General features: G+C 34.1%; 2 protein-coding genes and 1 pseudogene across 2 annotated transcripts; all 3 read right to left on the bottom strand.

Annotated features, from left to right (window-relative positions):
- Positions 1–1893: 1893 nt before the first annotated feature.
- Positions 1894–3325, bottom strand: LOC133679367 (pyruvate decarboxylase 3-like; annotated as a pseudogene).
- A 2856-nt stretch (positions 3326–6181) lies between these two features.
- On the bottom strand, positions 6182–8990 carry LOC133679684 (INCREASED PETAL GROWTH ANISOTROPY 1-like protein 1). The gene is made up of 5 exons (XM_062102356.1): positions 8106–8990; positions 7708–8024; positions 7509–7620; positions 6750–6881; positions 6182–6675 (listed from the first exon to the last, which is right to left on the bottom strand). Exons 1-5 carry the CDS (start codon positions 8769–8771, stop codon positions 6595–6597), a joined length of 1308 nt encoding a protein of 435 aa, XP_061958340.1. The 5' UTR covers positions 8772–8990; the 3' UTR covers positions 6182–6594.
- Positions 8991–14142: 5152 nt separating this feature from the next.
- On the bottom strand, positions 14143–19493 carry LOC133680608 (potassium transporter 1). Its single transcript, XM_062103635.1, has 9 exons — positions 18953–19493; positions 17982–18225; positions 17215–17460; positions 16656–16706; positions 16296–16556; positions 16147–16199; positions 15935–16049; positions 15601–15855; positions 14143–15501 (listed from the first exon to the last, which is right to left on the bottom strand). Exons 1-9 carry the CDS (start codon positions 18995–18997, stop codon positions 14486–14488), a joined length of 2286 nt encoding a protein of 761 aa, XP_061959619.1. The 5' UTR covers positions 18998–19493; the 3' UTR covers positions 14143–14485.
- Between the last annotated feature and the right edge of the window lie 1497 nt (positions 19494–20990).

Genomic DNA, 20990 nt, shown 5'->3' with positions numbered 1-20990 from the left:
CAATCCGAGATGTTTAGTTGATAGGTGATTTTCAGTTACGTTGTGTCCAGCACAGCAGAACTGCAATGTTTCTTTTGTTATGGTGATAAACATTGTCAATACTCAAAGCATTTTGCGCTTTGAATGGGGTTTAGAATGGACTCGTGTGTTGGTGCTAGGACCACAATGAATAAGATAAATAGAATGCAAGAACATTATGTTGTTTTGCAATTTCAATCTTTTATTTATTGGTGACTGTGGGAGTAAGTTGTGTGATATAGCCTAGTTATGTTAGGACTTAGGAATTTAGAAGCATGTTCGACAGATAAATTAACGGGAAGTCAAATTGCCTTTCAGGTCTCTATAAGATCGAGTGTCTGTCACTAGTAATTCCTTCCCCTTTTGATTTTATAGAAATTGGGATTTGTTAGGTTAGCCTTTTTTTCAATTTGCAGTGTAGGTGAGGCGACTTCTTTGGTTTGCTGACATGCTTTATAAGTTCTCCCTAGGAAGTTATGTTAGGTGCCACTTTAAATTTTCAGGTCAAGTTTAACTCTTTCCTCTTTTATTTTACTAACAATCATTGATTGTCCATGAACCTCATTTACCCTTGAATTCGTGGTAGAATCCCATTTTCTTGCTGTAGTGTACATTGTCAGGTCTCATCGACATCTACCTGAGTTATAACATCACTTCTAACTGCCCATGTGTGGAACTTCCTTTTTCATTCTCCATTTTACATGTGCAAGCCCCAGGGTAGGATGTTGGAACTATTAGGCAAAAGATTTGCTTCAGGTTATATTCTTAAAGTAGTTTAGTGGGCCTCTGTTGTCATCATGATACTGTATGTCTAGGTGATCAATTTTATATGCTTTGATTATTCTAGTAATATATGGAGTTAAACGTGACGAATAACTCAGATGGTGAAGTTATGTCCAGTGGTAGTTGAGGAGAGTGTTGGAATATCATTATTATGGTGGAGACCGCATAACATATACCAGGTCTGGGAGGATACTTGAAATCTTTGAGAAAATGGATTCTTGAGTATCGGAAAGGAACCCTTCAACTAAAGATGCGGTCACTAGGATGTAGAGAACTTGAAATTTGTACAATTCTCACTTCTGTCTCGACATTAAAAGAAAAGGTAACCTGACTAGGAGATTCAGCAGGGAAACATAACTCGTGTTATTGCTTTGCTTTTCTTTGAGTTAGCTTTACTTTTTTAAAGGCCGAGGGCCATCTTCAGTTCCGAAATCCAATTCCCTACAGCCAAGGGAACTTTGTGTCTTTTTTTACTTCATCACAGGAGCTTGATAGGCTTTTCATTTGTGAGCAATATCAATGCTCGAATACCAAATTAGGAGGTTTTGTGCTCAGTATTAATCTATTCATCTGTTGTGCTGGTACTTCGAGTTATTGTTCAAAAAGGTTTCCACGACGATTAGCAGTTTTAGGTCAGACGTTGCCTTGCAAGCAGTAGTTTCATAGTTTTTATAATCGCAGGCCAATTAGATGGTAAATTATTGTCTTCCAAGTCAGCGGGTGGCTAGGCAAGACAAACGAGAAACATTCACTAGTTTACTTCATAATTGAATAAAAAAACCCACTTCATACGACCAAATATGAATCGAAGATTTTAACTATTGATCGCGCAGAACAATCATGAAACATAGGCAGGATGTATTGACATTGCTTTATCATAAAACAGAGGTTTGATCTTATTTCTCCGGTCTTTTTATTTCACTCATATCACGCGTCCTGAACTATTGATATGAAACATAAATCTCATATAAACTCAGGAACTGAATCCCATTTAATTTTATTTCTTGATATAAATGAGGCAGCCTTGCTAATTGAAACGTTTAAGATTCTGCAACGGGATTTTTATTCTAGTTTGAAGTTTGTAGAGGCCGTTTACTGAGGATTTGGTGGGCGGCCATTGGCTGCTAAGACACTTACACCCCATTCTAGGAGCGCTTTGCTGGTATCAATCACCTCAATGAAGCAAAGACAATTTCTCGTCTCTCCTGTTACTGTTTCAATAAGCTCCTCCTCACAATTGAACTAACACTGACTTACAATTCTCAATTTCACTGAAGTAGCCCATTCTGCAATTAGGAGTCCAAACCCTGACCTTTTTTGTCCAGCAATTGCCATCCCCATTGTGGATTGCATCAACTAAACCCGAGTAGTTCCAGTTCTTGATACGGTTGTACGGCCCATCATGGATTTCAACTTCTATGGTGTATCCACCATTGTTTATAACGAAGATGGTGCTCTTTTGTCCACACCGCAGCATAGTCGACACAGCTTGTGCTGTCATCTGCAAATCGGATCGCTATCAGCTGTACGGCCAGTAACCTTATAAAGTAATTCTTCAAAGGGATTACATTTATAGATAGGACAATATACATTTGCATGCCAGTTACTGATGGATTGAATGACAACAGTATTAAGTGCTCACCTGAAAGCTCCCATCAACAATGCAAGCAATCACCCGCTTATATGGCAGGGACTGTACATAGCCAGGTGTTGCACCTACAGACCACCCTATTGAACCATATTGAATCTGAAATTCATACCCACAACACCAAGTTTTATACCTTTTTTATGTCTCAAGTAAGTCGAAATTAAGATAAATGACATTAGGCCTTCTGATCCTATACAGTACACACGTCCTTCTGGTAACTTGAGTTTCTGGCAATGAAACCACGAGTCTCCTGTCTCAGCAACCACAGCTGTGCTCCCTGAGACATTTTCTGTATGTGTTGAGAGAGTATATAATTTGGCTTACGTTTGAGAGGATGCCCCTCCTGTAGTTTTTATATGCAGTTGTATTCCTGTGAAGCCTATTGGCAAGTGCAGGAAAAGAAAGTCCTCCATTGGTACAGACCCGAAAGCAGGTCCATGAGCATCTACAACACTATCAGGCTGCACAACGATTGGCTTCTATGTCTCGAGGAGGAGTGAGTATCCAACGGAGCTTAGTCATTGAAGATAGGGACGACAAATATGTATGCACCTGCGGATTCCACAATTTCAGAACAAAACGCTGTGCTCACATGCAGCTCCTTGCAACAACACAAGCACATACACCTCGTGGCCTTCCATGTCCATCAGCTGCATACGCTGCATTGAGCTCATTGCAACAACTCATGTTGGTAAGCCCTGGCTCGGCAACAAGATGATCAAGAAGTGCAAGGTTAAAGTCGCGGAGCACGGAGAAAACATCGGTAATGCCTATTATACAAGCCTGCTTGCAAGGTGACGACCAGGGTACTGGCTTTGGGAAGGGCAAGAGCATGAGAAGGAGAGTGTGTTGTTGTTTGAGTTGCTACCGAAGTTTGAACGTCTTTGAGCAGTTGGATCGATCTGTCACCATTCTAAGTTGCCGTTTGTTTCTGTAGTGTAAAAATACTTTTACAGAAATTTGAATTTTTTTAAAATTAATTTTTTAAGATATTTTAATATATTAATATTAAAAATAAATTTTAAAAAATAAAAAATATTATTTCAATATACTTTCAAATAAAAAATACTTTTAAAAAACAATAATATATAGGTTTGTAAAATAATATTGTGGCATTTTCAGCCAGGATTAGTTTAATAATATACACGCTTAGCGTAAATCAAAACAAAATTTTATTTAATATAATTATATAATAGGTGGTCTAGTGATAAGAACTTAAGACTAAAAAATTTATTTATGGTCGTTAACTTCAGGACTCATAGAATTAGTTGAGGTGCACGCAAGCTGGTCCGGACACCCATATTAATCTAAAAACAAAATCTAATTTAATATTTATTGATATTTATCTTAGAAAAAATCAATCATCAATTTTTTTTTAAAAAATCAAATCATCACATTGTTTATTTGCTAATAAATTAAGTAATAGTATTAGTGTGTGTTTGTCATTGCATTTGTAAATGTGTTTAACTTGAAAAAATATTAAATTAATTTTTTTTAGTATTTTCATATAATTTTGATATATTAATATAAAAAATTAAAAAAAATAATTTTAATATATTTTAAAATAATGTTTTTTAAAAAATAATACTATGTATTACAATATTAAACAAACATGTAGTATTGGCTGCCAGTTCACATCTAGGGGTATGATTGCAAATATCCTAGGATTTATGGAAGATTTATTCGGTCATTAGTTAATTATGCTCTATGTTTCTGTATTATCGGGTTTTAATAAGTTCAGTTTCTCAACTACTAATACTCTAATATAATTAATAAATCCCTTTACTTTATATTATTTTAATATTCAAGTCACTTAACCTGAGAGAACGGTTACGTGGACAATGCATCACTGATTAAAAGTTCAAAAGAAATATTAAAAAATCAAATAAAAAGTCTTTTTTTTGCCATATTTTTTATTTATTACTAGAAATATTTTTTTTCCATTTTTTAATTTTTTTAATTAATTAAAAAATACAAAGAAATAAAGAGAAAAGATTTTTTTTGTTGTTAATTTTTTAATAATTTATTTATTTTTATTTTATTTTTCTAGATTTTATTTTAATTTTAAAAGCCAAATAAGACTGTCAGGAAAAAGTATTTTATATAAAATCATAAATCTCAAACACATAAAAAATAAATTGAAAAATCACGCTTATGAAAAAAAAAACACGAATTGAATCAAGGACGTTTCATCAATAAATCAATCATTTTATCCTCATTGATAAAGTAAAAAAACAAACATTTTTTTTTTAAATAAAGTAAAACATTTTTTTTAAAAAAAAACCACTTTCAATATGATAAATAAATAAATGAGTAGATAAAATCATTAACAATTATAAAAAAAATAATAAATCCAGAATTTATTAATAAAAAAACAAACTACATCGTTTATTTAAAAAAAAATAAAAAATTAAGAAAAAAAATGAATTTTGATACATCAAACTGTTATTCCTAGTCACACTAGATGTGTGTCACGCTTTCAATGTGACACATCATTAGCTTAACTGGTCTGTTAGATTAAAGAGATCAGACATTAATATAATATATAGTAGAGGGATTCCGTTAATTATGATAGTAATAAAAGAATCCAACTAATCAAGATCCTAATAATATAGAAGAATGTTGGGTGCTTGTCAAGACCAAATTGACAAAAATTAGGTGCCTCCATTTTGGTTTGTTCTTGTGCTTGGAGTTCGGGTTTTTCTAAACAACTATAAATTATACGGATAATTAAGGTAATTAACTCTAAACTAAAATAAAATATAAGATTTCAAGCACTATATATACCAACAGGATGGTACAAACTACAAATAAAAAAGAAACTGATGTTTTCTTTAATACTATAGATTGGAAATCCATCCTTTTTTAATTTGTGGTGCAAATGCTATGCAAATATGCAGTGACTCCTGCTAAGTTCACTTGTCGTGCATTAATTTTAAAACGTGCGCGAAGTTGGCTATTGCTGTCAGTAGAGTTATTCTGATGATTGTATTTTAAATATATTTTATTTTAAAATATATTAAAATAATATATTTTTTATTTTTAAAAAATTAAATTGAAGAAAAGAAAAGAAAATTAAATTATTTTAATTATTTTAAAAATATTTTTAAAACTTAAAAATAATAAGGTTATTAATGGCAAAAAGATTTCGGCTGTTGTGATGGTCCTTTATATTCCAAGGTTGTCCAATTAGGGGTTTTCTGACTTTTGGATAAATAATTTTTTTTATTAACGTGAATGTCCGAGTTAGTTTGTGTGTATTTTAATTAATCTCACGGATTTCAAAGTTCATGATTATATAAGCTTCCAGTGACTCTGAAAACTCAAACTCACCATCAAAAAATAAACTAAAAACCTAATCCGTTGAACTAACTCTTGTGATTATATAAATATTTTTTTATTAATATGAATGTTTGAATTAACTTACCCAGATCTTAACTAATTTTACGGTCGATGTCTTTATACTATTCTTCTTTTTTCTTTTTCTTTTTTGTTCTTAATTGCTCCTGCTGTGTCTAGCATAGCAAAACTGCACTGTATCTCTCTGTTTTTTATTTTTTTTTTATAAACACTGTTGAGTGATTGACATGGTGTGAACGTGATACGATGTTTCTATCCTTCAAAAGGTTTTGGAATGAATTCATGTGCTATTTGCTGCTAGGATCTAAATGAATAAGATATATAGAACATAAAATTAACCCACGGATTTAGGATGTCAGGAAGGCACTGCTATTGGGGGAAATCCGACAGATTTACTGAATGTTTTCCCATGCATTCAGTGAACTATCATTACCGAACTGCAGAATACAGAATATGTTTTCAGAAATTCAGTGAAAAAACTTCCCAAAAACAGACTGTAATGCCTTCTTCCCCTTCAGGCAATCAAGAATTTGCCCAAGTTACTTAGACAGATAAATTCGTAAGATTTAGTCCGAATTTATATTATACATTCATTGCCATCCGGTGCTCCTTACCCTTTTGTTTTGATTGGTGCTTGTTGAAAGCCTGAGATGATCAAGGTGCTTGGTATCATTGTTCTCAAAACCAGTGATTAGTATGTCTTTACCCATAAGAGAGGATCTTAGAACTTGAATTCATAATTTATGAAACTCTCCCATTCTATAGAATTGAATATACTTAACTCTCTATTGTTCGAGACTACCCATGCCAATCTTCTTTAGCTCTTGAAATGCATGTGTGGTCTCAGCATCAAAACCACCTGCGAACTGAATGTTTTGACATAAAGGTTAGTAAGACAGGTAAAATCTCAAAAATGAGCTTGAGGGAATTCAATGTTTACCTGGTGTACACGATAGGCAAATCTAGCTCCTTGAAGCAGAAGATTCTCTTCTCCTGAGCATTCATTAAGCTGCAGCTCTTTAGTTATCCTTTTCAAGTAATCCTTGGCCAGCCTCAAAGAACTTAATTTCATCTGTTAACAATATCGAGACTGTTAGTTGGAGCTGTGTCTCTGATTTCTTAATGGGAGTCCATTTTAAAGTTGTTTTCTTGGTAATATTTGTGTAAAAATGTTGGCAGATATAGGAAACCCTTCTTTGGAGTTCTTCAAGATGAATCCATTACGAGATGCAATATGCAAAATCTAGAAAATGCAGTGGGGGGCATCAAATTATCTGCATAAAATTTTTCGAGTGGCCGCCAGACTTTTCTATCACTTGAAATTTCACCTAGGAGAAGCCATTTTTCTATTCCGCTACTTCGATTCTAGAGAATTCAGGAGGCTAGACCATCATGTTTATCCTGCTTTTTTGCTGAGAATCTTTTCTGGTGTTATTCATATTACCAAATGACGCACTTCAATCCCTTTAAATGGGAAGAAGCAGAAGCAGTTTCCTTTATAAAACACGTGAACTTCAGTTTATTTCTGTAAATGTCAAAAGTTTTGGCCTGTCAAGTTGTTGTTCTAATTTTCTATTAATTGATGATAATTTTGTTGGCAAGGTATTGTCATGAGTTGAAATATCATGCTTCGAGGTGAAAACCAGCTACATGTTACCTGATCAGGCTTCAAGGTAAAAATAAGCTACATGCTACCTACCTGACCGATCAACCCTGTGTTCAGCAACCATTCCCATGGGATCTGAAGATCCCTGTATCTCTTGATCATGCTCTCTCTAGTCCTTTCTGTATTGTTTACACTTCGCTCCAACCTGTAAATTTGATGTTTGATCATGTCATTAATTCATGGTATTGAGTAAAAACAGGGAGTTACTGCAATTTAGTTTGTACATGCTCGCCTGTCTTGCAATGCTTGCATTCTTCCCAGGGCTTGGATCAAAGGCTCTTTTTTTTTGTCCTGGAATGATGAAACTTCAGACTCGAGGTTTATTAGGTCTCGATAGTTGAAAGCAGCTTCTCGCAAAGCATCTGCTTTTCGTTCTGGCCATTGTGGGAAATGCTTCAATACTGCCCTTTCGTCAACCAAAGATGATAATTCATCATCCAGCCATTTCACAAATGCCTTAACATCAGATATTTCTTTGAAGGCTGCAGACTCCACTTCTTTGATTAGGAAATTGATAAATTCCTTCTGTTTTTCCACATCCGATTTTATCTAGCCAATGAGCATGCATTTTGTCATCAGTGAGTAACAATTTGTTAAAACAATGAGAAGAGAAGTTTGCAACTAACTTACAGCAGAAAGATAAGTGGAACGATTCTCAATTTCTCCAATCATGCTAGGAGTAAATGCAACTACTGGAATAGCCGCTGAATTGATTCTGTTCTCCATGTGGACATCTCTCCTTGTAACCAAACGATAGAACTCGGCGACTTCTGGCACGCGGCGCACTGTTTTTGACCCAACAGACATCTTCGGTGGCGGAGGTGGAGGTGGTGGTGCTGGTGACAATTTATTGCTGTTCACTTCCTTGGGTGATGAAGGGGCTACAGAAGTAGGCCTTGGTGGTGGATTTGGTACTTTTGCCAGTTTCTCTTTTCTTGATGGTAATTCCTGTATGCTCGGTCTTGGACTTGAATGTTCCTCACTCACTTTGACAAAGTCTGATTGTTTCTGTAGAAATACATCAGTTTTGCTGCTGTCAATGGGGTTCTGTAACTTCTTCCAAAGCATGGATTTTCTCTCATTGTCGTGTGCTTTGAGTGAACTTATCTGTGCTTTTAGACGAACTACTTCCTGTTGTAATTCCTGATTTTCTTTCTCCAGAGAATCAGTCCTTAGCAGAGCAGCTTCGACTTCTTTCTTGAGGTAGATGATCAGTGATTCATCCTCTTCTTTCCGCATTTTACTCTCTCGTTCTGCTTTCATCAAAATAATAACAGAAGAAGATTGGAGTCGCATTCAATAGCTAGATCCTTCCCCTTTTATTTAATGATCTTACTTTTGAAGCAAGGTATTCTCACCTAAGCCTGAAGAGTGATGCTCAATAGAATACCCCTTAGTATGCTTAGAATGGCACTCCAGGCATGCCGAACATGGTATCCTGGGCAGGGTATTTCTGACTTTTTGTGAACCAGAAATTGTGATTTGTTATACTTCCCTCTTTTGCAATTTGCAGTGTAGGTGAGGAGTTTTCTTTGATTTGCTGGCATGCTTTATAGTTGTCCCTAGGAAGTTATGTTAGGTGCAACATTAAATTCTCAGGTCAAATTTAACTCTTTCCTCTATTTTATTTCGCATTATTGATTGTATATGAAGTTCATTTACCCTTGACATCCTGATAGAATTCCATTTTCTTGCTGTGGCATAAGCTGTTAGGCTTCATCAATCCAAGTTATAACATCACTTGCATATCTTGCACGTTGTGCTGTGAGGCATAGCACGAAGCAGCAATTGAGATATGACTGATTGCAAACTCCCAACTGCCCATGTGTGTACTTCCTTTTCTACTCTCCATTGTACATGTGTAAGCCCCAGAGTGGGATGGTGGAACTATCAGGTCAAACCAGGTTTCAATTCTGAATTCTTCTCGTGTTGATCTCCATGAACTTTTCTAGAGGTCTTGATCGCACTGCGTTGCGTTTGTTATTCTTTGCTTGTTAAGCAACGTGGAAAGTAAAAAAGAGCTGGGAAATGAAGCACAGTAAAGATGCCGACAGTAGTTCATTAAAGAAAAAAAAAGGCAATGATAAATACAGCCTACCAGAATAAGTTTTTCGTCTTTTACTTTGTTTTTTTCCCCTTACTTTTAAAGGAAAATGGATGGCAGCTATGCTTCAGGTTTTGTTCTTGAAGTAGCCTGCCCTTTCGTAGGCCTTGGTTCTATGTCATGATACAGTATGTCTACAGGTTTTATTCCTGAAGTAGCTTGCCCTCTCAGAGGCGTTGATTGTAAAATGTTACAAAGGTTAAATTAGCGATTATACGAGTTAAAAGTAAAGAATATCTCTGATGGTGAAGTTTTATCTCCTGTGGTAGTTGAAGAGATAGAGAATGTTAGATATCACCATTTTGGTAGAGACCGGAGAAGATGTACCGGGTTTATGAGGGATCCTGATAAAAATCTTTGTAAGACAATTCTACAGTAATAGAAAGGAACATCTAAGCGCAATCACTATAATGTACTTCTGCCTCAACGTTAAGAGAGAAAGTAGTCCGACCAGGAGCTGCAGGAGCATGGTGTTGCTTTGATTTTCTTCAAGTCAGCTTTTTTTTTTTTTTAGGAGGCCCCATAGCCATCATTAGTTCGTAACCCTGTCACTTGCTGATGACTTGAGAAGCGTTGGAAGGATGGTGTGGGCAAAATGTGTCCTGTTTATAATAACATGATTTGAGCCACAAGATCTTGATGGGCAATTCATTTGTGAACAATATTGATGCCCGAAGACCGAAGGAAGTTCCGTGTCTTGTATTTATCTACTGTATTATTGGTGCTTTCAGTCATTGTTCTCCTAAAAAAGTCTCCTCCATTAATGGCTGGCTTAAGTAAGCATGATTGCCTTGCAAATAGTAGTTTGTATAGTTTTTTACTTCACGTGTGAGAAGGTAAAATATCACCTTCCAAATCGGTGGGTGGCTAGGCAAAAACAAAAAAGAAACGTTCACAAGTCTCTCTCAATTTTTTTTCCCTTAAAAAACTACTTGCGCTAATTTTATTTGTTTTTTTCCCTTAAAAACCATACAGGTAATCCTTGAAGAAGAAGAAGAAGAAGAAGAAGAAGAAAGTTAATGAATCTACTGTTCTCAATTTCACTAATCAATCCCACAGTTAGGAATTGAACACTCTGACCTTTTTGTCCAGCAATTTCCATGTTCATTATGGAGAGCATCAACTAAACCTGACAGTTCTTGATTACATTGTAAGGCCTATCATGGATTTCAACTTCTATGGTGTATCCACCATTGTATATTTGGGACATGATGCTCTTTTGTCCGATTGCATCATCGCAGAAACATCTTGTGCTGTCATCTGAAAACACGAATTCTATTAGCTGTACGCATGTAACATTACACAACGCATTTTCATTTTTATTTTTATTTTTTTTCATTTTCATGTATACTAGTTGTGTGTATATTTTTTTATAAAAAAAAATTGTATATGTAGATTTTTTCAATATATTTTTATAATTTAAAAAATATAAGTTCAAATAAAAAAATTAAGCATATATATAATTAAATAAATCTAAAACTATACGTGCGAATGAATAAATAAAAAGTTATTAATAATATCTAAAAATAAAATTTAAAAAATAAAGAAACACAAATAATTTATTTATTAAAATAATTTTTTTATTTAAACAAACACAAATTAAATTGATCGAATAAAATAAAAGGGGGAAAATAGCATCATGCAAGGTTGCGTATATTATAAATATTATCTGAAAAATAAATTTTTTATTTTCAAAAATAAATTTCATCCATACAAAAGAAAAAAAATATAGATAAATCAGAAAAAACTCTTTAAATTTAAATTCATAATTAAAAAAAATAGCATCATTAAGAGGCTCTCCAAATAAAATGAAATAGAGAAGAGATACTAATTTAAATATAAATTAAAAAAAACCATAAAAAAAATTAGAAAAAAAAAAGTAAAGGTCAAGCGTTGTTGGGCTAGGCCTGGCAAGCTCGCACAATTAGACCCTTAATTTTTTGTTTGCAACTGGGGAAAACGAGTTCACCCAAAACTTTTTTGAAAAAAAAAAAACAAACGACACGCTATCTGATTTACTCAAATTCAGGCCACTGTGGTAACTGGAAAATCAAGATTTAAGTTTTTTTTACCCAAAAACTCGTTTTCAACCTATTTTTGATTCAAAATACATATAAAACATTGTAGGAGCTATGAAAACATATCTATGACCTCAAAAAACTGAAAAACTGCTCCAAAAACAAAAATAAACTCGAATCTAAAAATCAACTTGAGCTCATATTTGTTTTTTCACTAACTTTAAAAGTAAAAAAAAAAAACACATAATATGAACTCTCCTTATCAAATATAACCATTTGACACAAATATCATTTATTTTAGTGGCCTAAATCAGTGTTAATGACACTTTCTCTCTTTATCATCAGAATATAGCAACCCTTCTCTCTTCTCTCTTAATCAGGGACTGAAAAATAACAAAAATAAATTTTGTAATCAAAATCGAATTGGAAAAATATTGATGTATTAAAATTGTATAATTTACGTGATTTTTAAAGTTCAAAGAACAAAGTGCATCTTTTGTAAAAATTATGACATGTCATCTATATTTGATGCATTTCATTTCTGTCCTTATTTTTTCAATACTACTTTCCCATAAAAAATTAAAATCAATTGACCTTCAATTAAGACTAAATTACTGGAAAAAAATTAAGGATCAAATTGAAAAAACATGAAATTTTACACAACTCATTCACAATAATGGATGAGATGATGAACAATTGAGCCTTGTACAGTAAAAAAACTCACATCTTTTAAAGTAATATTTAATAATAAGACCATTATATGGCTAGTAACTTTATAAAGTAATTCTATTTTTATAGAGGGATCATATATGTATCCTCGATGAAAACTTCAATGGATTTCTAGGGTTTTTCTTATTGGTTATAGATTGGACTTGTATTTTTGTGGTTGAGGTTATTTGCAAAACAAAAAATTTGATACTTAAGCCAGTTTGGGTTTTTTATTAAGTTGTTAAGCAAGTTAGAAAAATGAAAAAGGTGAATAGTTTTTTTTTTTTCCTGTATGGGTCTTAGGATATGGTAAGTTTTTATATATAAAAAAACTTGTTATATAGATTACCTTTATCTTTTTTAAGAAGAGAGACTAAATGTAGGACGTAGCCCTTCATGTTGACATATTCTTATGAAAAAATAATAAATGATTTTTATTGGTTTATAGAATGGTACCTGATTAGATGTGTAGGTTGTTTAATAAAAATGTTTGCGTTAAGACAAGTAATAAAATTAATGAGATTGTGTGGGGAAAAAAAAGAATTTATGAGATTGTGTATAGAAAAATATAAAAAAATATCCATACAACAAAAGAAAGACTATGAGAAAATATAAATAAAAATATTCAAAACAAAATAAAATCTGCACAAAAAGGATCTGCGTTTATCCCGCAGCCGGGCTGCACCTGAGGACATGCCCAAGTGATTGGGCTGTCCCAGGCAAGCAGCCCAGCTCTAATGTATCAACTAAAAAAGTATATTGTTACTCTAATGTATCGATATATTTTATATATGCGATACAGAACCAGTGATAGGTAGGGACGCTATAGTAGCTTATTACATGTTGATTTTGTTCTTTTTTCAGCCAACCTGTGCTGACAAAACAGATGTACAGTTACATCAACATCCAATGATATAAAGCCACATATATGTATTTATTTATTTATTTTATATGTATGTTTTATAAAAAGAAATTGCACGTAATATTTTTGTTGTAACATTTTTATTTAGATGAAGGTGCAAACCAAGAAGGTAAAAACAGCATGAAGGAATCCAATACCAAGTCAACCCGTCTTAAGGTCCGTAAACCGTTGAAGTCTTTGTGATTAACAGAGCAATTCTTCTAGCAATATCATCAATCATTAACGGTCCCCGTTTGTTTTAACGGACTCTTTATATTTCAATTATTTTTCTCAATTTTCACTCCCTCAAAGAGTCGATATATTCATCTTACCCCTTCAAGCTCTCATGTTGGTTTTCTGGAACTGAGTGGTTCTTTAATTTATAGAAACTCAAATCAATAATAATTGATATTAAATAATTTAGCAAATTATGTCAGACAGTTTATGCACTTTTGCATTTTCAAGTTTGTGAGCTTCATTGGTTTTCTTAGTCCCTTATATTGCTCGAATATCCAGATTTAGTCCCTAAACAATAAAATCTTAGTGATCTGACCCAATATCTCATGGCCAATATGGGAAATATTTCAATTCATCTTTTACCCCCCTTTATTTACTTTTACTCACAATTCTTTTTTATGTTATTATTTTCAATTTTTCTCCCACCTGACGAGCTAGAACCATACAATAAAACTTTAGGAGATTGTTACCTCCAGCATTCCTTAAATTACTGAAGGTTTATAATTTTCAATATGCATGCATGTGTTCTGTACTCAAATGTTATGGAGAGCTAGGCAAAGAAATTGCTGTTTGCATTATCCTTTCTGCTATCCGTACCACATTGTCATGCTTTCTGCATCAACAGACAACAGGCGATACGACAAAGAAAATCCTCCATACTCGAAGAGTTGCAATAATTCATCAAGTCCAGTTGCAACATTTATCAGCAAATGTTTCAGAATGGCATTAACTTTCATGTGCATGTGTTATGTTAGAACAGCCAACAATTTCAAGAAATAAGACTATACATTTTCTAGTAATTGTTGGTGATGGTGTTATATGGTGTTTAGTCATCAAACATAAATCCCATATGAACAAGCAAGGTGTGCCATGCAAACCTGTAAAGCCTGGATTCAAAAAGGACTAGAAAGCTCACCATTCTCTAGGCTACTATCCGGACTGTACTCGATATCTGTCACCGTAATGAACAGTGGTCTTCTTTCTTTCTTTTTTCCCCTCTAGGTGTAGAATCTCCTAATTGCTAGTGTCCCTCCTGTAGAACTTAGACATAATAAATCATGCCAACCTCCAGCAAGGAGGTGTGAGGCACATTAAGAATAACATCAGGTTCTCTAGAATTCTTGCTCAGAAAAGTGTATACCACATTGATTGCAATTTTCTTGATGATAGAGGATGATTTCTTTGCCTTCGCGTGGGAATGCCCAAGAATGTAAGCAACACCAGACTCCTTAGCTTTCAGTATTTGCAACGATTCGTGATTAAGTTGAGTATTTTCTAGACGTTCACTGCCAGTTTTAGCCACTTCTGCTTGAATATCACATGAAGATGGCACCATTTTCTCCTTGTGACATGAGTTTGTATAGGGGTGCTCTGAAGCAACAAAGCCTTTGAAAGCTGTATTTTCAAATTCCCCAAATGATTCGCTTGTCAGTTTAGATGCACTTTCTTCCTCTGTTTCTACAAACTGAACTATTCCGGATACCAGTCTGTTCTCAAAATCATAGTTTTCCTGTTGCAGATCTTTGTAACCATACCTTACAATGCACCGAAACATGCCATACTCCTTTGGGCCGACCCTACTGATAAGCAGCCGTTCATTTTCACTGACATGAGGAACTTGAACAGATTTGACACAGACAAAAACTAGCACCTGATGGAAGGCAGGCAGGTTTGTTACGAAGTGTCCAAAAACAGCAGGGACTCCAATAGCCAGGTTGGAGTAAACCAAACCTATTCCAGGAACACGGACCATGCCCAGGCTAGGTCCAAGAGACACTATCCTATTCATCGAAACCTTGTTCTCCACATCAAATTGATGTTTCTTCATTGTTCCGTAGTTCCATATGTACATTAGAACCATAAAGATCAAAGACAGCACAAGTGGAATCCACCCACCTTCTGGCACCTTGTAAACAGATGCTGAAATGTAAAGCACTTCAATCGATCCAAAAAACAATAAGAAAGCAACTGCAATAATTATTTTTTTCTTCCACACAATTATCATCACCAGTGCCATCAAGCAAGTTGTCACGAACATAACAGTAGTGACAGCCAGACCTAAAAACCAAGGAAAATGATCAAATTTTATTTAACATAGATGAATGCATAAAGATAAATGATAATTGTCAATTATTTTTATGGCTGATATATTTATACCATATGCATGGCCCATCATGTTAGTGTCTCTCAATCCAATTGTCACAGCCAAACAAAGGCACATTAACATCCAATTGACCTCTGGAATGTATATCTGCCCATATATTTTGCTTGAAGTATGAACAATTTTCACACGTGGGAAGCAATTCAGGGCACAGCACTGACTTATCATGGAAAATGTAGCTGATATTACAGCCTGACTTCCTACCACAGCTGCAAAAGTTGCCACTATGAACACTGGCCAAAACACAGATTCTGCAGAAAGCATAGTTACATTAACACAAGAGAAGAACCAATAGCAATCTTCAACTTTGGACCTTAGTTTAGCTCTTGCCTGGTATAGCTTTGTAGAAGCTTCTCTGGATATCTTCATGGTGCTTGGAAAGGAATGCCGCCTCACCCATATATGCAAGAATTAAGCAGGGATATACTACACAAGTGAAGGCAACCTAGAAAAAAAATTTCAGGTGTTCAGATTAGGATAGAGACAAGGTTGAATGATATAAGAAAATTTAGTTTTGAATGCTTGGTACATAACCAAGTTACCTTTATTGATGATGAAGAAAAATGGCCCAAGTCTGCAAACATCGTCTCCACTCCTGAAACGCATTCCATAGGAAACTAGTTTTAGTACCTATATGTAGCCTAATCGTCAAGTAAAGCACTATAACCATAAGGAAGTGTTAAAGAGGTACCTGTAATTGAAAGGACCACTCCTCCTAGTGACACCCATCCCTCAGTGCCAGTATTTTTAAGAAACTTCAGCATGTAAATGGGAGAAATCGCACAAAATACATGTCGATTCCACCGGAATATGTTGTATATTCCAATGCTACTAATACACAGAAGCCATGCCGTGACAATAGGAGCAAACAAGAAAGCAACTCTGTTTGTTCCATGATGCTGAAGAGAAAAAAGCCCCACCAGTATGACACACGAGATTATAACTATGTAATCTGAAGGTACACAGAAACATCAAATCTAAGTTTATCTCACAAAGATGGCCTTTAAGCAGTAATATATTTCTAGACAGTGATGAAAAAATTTGGACTTACTCTCATGGAGTCCAGTGATTTTAACTTTGACCCCTGAAACTGCTGAAAGGACTGAAAGGCAGAGGTATGCAAATCTCAGTACGAATAGGATCTATTCTATAAATCAGACAAAGATTCAGAGTTTCAAAGGGAGGGAAAAATATCCAGAGAGAAAAGGAGCATATCCTAATGTCATTGCGTTTCAGATTTGACATCCAAGTTATACATGGACATAAAACTATTATTAAGTCACACTGCCATCAACATTCTTAATTCTATACAAAAAAGAAAGGCACCTTTTCTATACCTACTTCATCTTGTTCTGGCAAGAAAAATATCAACTGCCATCAAGATTCACCATCCCTAAGCATTCCAATTTAATATGTACTGCATTTTTGCCACAATAAGAAAAATGTTGTAGATTATATGTTCCATGACATTGGAAGAAAATTTTTCCCCTTTCAGTGGACATCATAAGAAAATTTAGCATAATTTGACTGTCAACAGCCAATCAGTATGAGTGTTCCTTGGGTACTTATGCTCCTAAGCAAAAAGGAGAGGTTACATTGAATCCCGCTACCTGATATTGTAGGGGTGAGTACGCCATCACCAATTGCCATACACGTCCCCAAAAGAACAAAGATCAAAAGCATTTTGTGAAATCTTGGATGCTTCTCAAACAATGACTTCAGTGCAGAACTCTGCCATGTGTCTGCAGATGCTTCTGTTGCATAGGTAGACAACTTTTCATCTGTGGCTTGTTGATTTGGTAAAATGCTGAGTTTCGCATGTCGGCAAAGAAGAGAGTACAATGCAAAGGTACCACCTGCACAATAGGTGCAAAGCTGGCATCAATAAGCTGTCTTTCTCCCTTGTCCAAATCTGCAGCCATTGAGCTTCAAATTAATAAGTTCTATGGGAACTAGCACATGGTTTTTCCATAGATGGATGTGTCTGGTATTCAGAATGAAAACTCTAACTGAGTTGTGCACAACTGCTGCAGTTTCAGCATTTAGAATGCTGCTGTGTGCTAAAGGGTGGTGCTTAGCCTAGTCCAAGCATCCCATTTTCAGAAGAAAAGGGGAGAGGGATAAGAATGCAGGGGAAATTTCTTTGGGCAGGTTTTTCACAGAGTGACAAGTCTGCTTCTCGGTAATTGCAGTGGAATAAAATTGGGGCTAAGCCCGGGCAATGATTTATGCATATATATTTCTCTGAGTTCTCATCATATTCAGAATAGGATACAAATCGTTTGTTCTTATCCTGCATAATTCTTTTGTCACAATTTTGATAAGGTTGTGTACGACAAATTATTAGTAAGCAGTTGAGGAAATGAGAAAGCACTACCTTCACCGTTGTCATCAGCTGACATGACAAAGAATATGTATTTGACAAGAGCGATGAGAGTAAATGTCCAAAAGATAAAGGAGAGCACTCCATAAATTTCCTCGTCATCCTCATGAAGGCTCAACTTCCCAGAGAAAGTGGTCTTGTAAACGTAGAGAGGGGATGTGCTAAGGTCACCGTAAACCACTCCAAGACTTTGATAAGCCAATGTGATCACGCTCATGCAGGATGCCTTCTTTACATTCTGATTCATAATAGAGTATACTAATAAATTCATGATGCATATGAAAGAAAAATTTAGGACAAACAACATCATAAGGTAAAATTATTTTTATATGCAGAAAATGCAAAGAGCTGATGACCCTATTTTGAGCCAGAAATGAGAAGCACTATTCAAGCCTGTTTGCAGTCTTTTGAGGTTCAACGCTCTATTCCTATCCTCAATAGACAAAATATGCCACAGCCATCACAAATATGCCTGAAGAATAACAGTGGTAAAAGCTCTATATTATGCCATATATTTTTTTTCAACTTTCAAATGAACCTATCTGACCCAAGTAGACATCAAAGCAAAATTTCAAAAAAAATCATGGGTGCAATCTTCTTAAATCCATCCAACATTTAAGAATTAAATACACAGGGGCTGGTTAGAGAAGCAGAATCTACCAATGAATTGCATGAGTCACCATCACTGTGAAACTTGCTCATGAAATTCACTATCATCAGCAAATACTAAAAAGATACAAAATCTACTGCAAAGGAAAAAGAAATAGAAAACCCCGCCAATTCATCATTATACATCAGAAGTTTTTTAAAAAAGAAACCATCTTTAGTCTTACAAACAAACATCGAACTAAGATTTCTTGAAAGCTTCCGTCAGTGACAGCATTCACAACCCCATTCAACACATACTCCACAGCATATGAAACTGAAAAACTGCAATAAAAAAATCATGGTCAATTGCAGAGTACCTGTGGAGATATCCCTTGCTCCACAAATTCTGCTGGTGGGTTCATGGCTTTTTGTCTCCGAGTGAGCAAGAGAGATGGCCAAAAAGGTTGGAACTTGGAGGGTGAAAAGCTGTAAAGGAGAATATAAAGAGAGAGAAGAGAGAATGTAGGAAGAGAGGCAGCAGCAAGTAGTGAAGAGGCAAGTGATGCGTGTGCACCTAAGAGGTTGCAAAATGCATTCAATGCTCTTTGTCCCTCTCTAGTCTCTAAAATTTTGTTTTCTAAATTTTTTTTATCTAAATAAAGCCTTGAAACTCGTAGAATTATACAAGTAAACAATCAAACAAAGTTTAACAAGAGATATATGATAAATATAATGGCAGTTGCAGTCTTGCAGGGGAATTGTATTCTCTGGAATTCTTTTGCTCTGGCCCAATGGCTACTGTCATTGTGTGGGGGTTACCTTACTGTGAATGTCAAGAAAATAAAAGGTTACACATTGGGGTGGGGGTTGAGGAAGGAACGGAAAATATCTTATTCAATTAAAGAACTGACCGTTTGGAAAGTGAACTTTAAGAACATTTTCCGTTTTTTCAAAAAAAATTGGTGAGGAGAGAATTGAGAACATAATCCCTTTCGTTTTCAATTCCGCTGATGAGATTAAGGTTTTGCGGGAACGTCCTATTTTTAATAAATGAGATCACTTTTTTATTTTTAACAAAGATTAGTTTTTTTTTTATTCTTAATAAGTGAGGTGATTTTTTTAATTTTACATGAATTTTTTTTTTCGTATCATCTGTTTGGCTTTCCGATCTCCTCCTGTTTTTTTAGATTAATTTAAATTAAATATTTTATATTTTTTTATCATTTTAATATATTAATATTAAAAATAAAATTTTATAAATAATATAAAAATCATTATTCTGATATGTTTGCAGGCAAAATAATATTTTAAAAAATAATATTTACCTCATTTTCAACATGTCCTCAAGTGAAAGAAGATTAAAAAAGTGTTTGAAAGTGTGGTAGAAATTATATTTTTAAAATATTTTTTTTTAATTCATTAAAATAATATTTTTTTATTTTTTAAAATTATTTTTAATATTAGCATATCAAAATAATTTGAAAATATAAAAAATAATTAATTAAAAATAAAAAAAATAAAAATATTTTTTTTTCACAAATACTTTGAAATGCAAGAAAAAAAAACTCTTAAGTTTCTTAAAAATACCAAATTTTGCATCCCATTGCAAAATGAGGTAAAAACCAAGGTGGTAGGACGAAAAAAGGGTCACGATCTCCGTCACACTGTGGTGATCTGTTTGGCATAATTTAAGTTTGGACCGAAGCTTGACTAACCCAGCTGGAAAGGAAGTAATTAGGTAAACGGTTTTCGTACTAATCCACTTGTCAATTGGCATGCAGACCTCATGTATTTGAATAATCAGTCCAAGCCAAACTAGCCTCTAGCCCTAAACATGCGCACCAGTACCTGATTAAACAGACTAGGTTAGGTTGTGGGTTGTTAAATACGCGACTAGCTTTTGTGATTGTATGTTTGGTCTGTTGTGGTAAATTTTTTTAAAATATATAATTATTTTAAAATATAAATTATAATGTTAAATTAATGTGTTTTTTTATAATATTAAAAATAAAACAATAAAAAAAACATAATAATTAAAAATATTTTCAAACAGTATCATTTTTTTTTTGGATTTGATGAAATCCCACTTCCCGAAAAGCGCACTTTGTGGGCCTAGATAAGTGAGTAAAACCCCGGTTTTTCCAGGTTCTTATAAAATGTGCACGCTCTGACTCGAACTCGAGATCTACTATGCAGATCTCAAGTACTTTGTTACCACGTTCCATGAGAACTTCAAACAATATCATGCATTATATTAAAATGATATTTAAAAGTTGAATAATAATTGCGGTTTAAAGTATTTTTTACTCTAAATATATTAAAATAATATATTTTTTTTATTTTTTAAAATTTATTTTTAACATCAATATATTAAAATAATTTAAAAATATATAAAAAATAATTTTTAAAAAACAT

This window comes from Populus nigra, chromosome 19, assembly GCF_951802175.1.
Source record: "Populus nigra chromosome 19, ddPopNigr1.1, whole genome shotgun sequence".
Lineage (NCBI taxonomy): Eukaryota > Viridiplantae > Streptophyta > Magnoliopsida > Malpighiales > Salicaceae > Populus > Populus nigra.
This window is presented reverse-complemented; position numbering and strand designations above follow the sequence as displayed.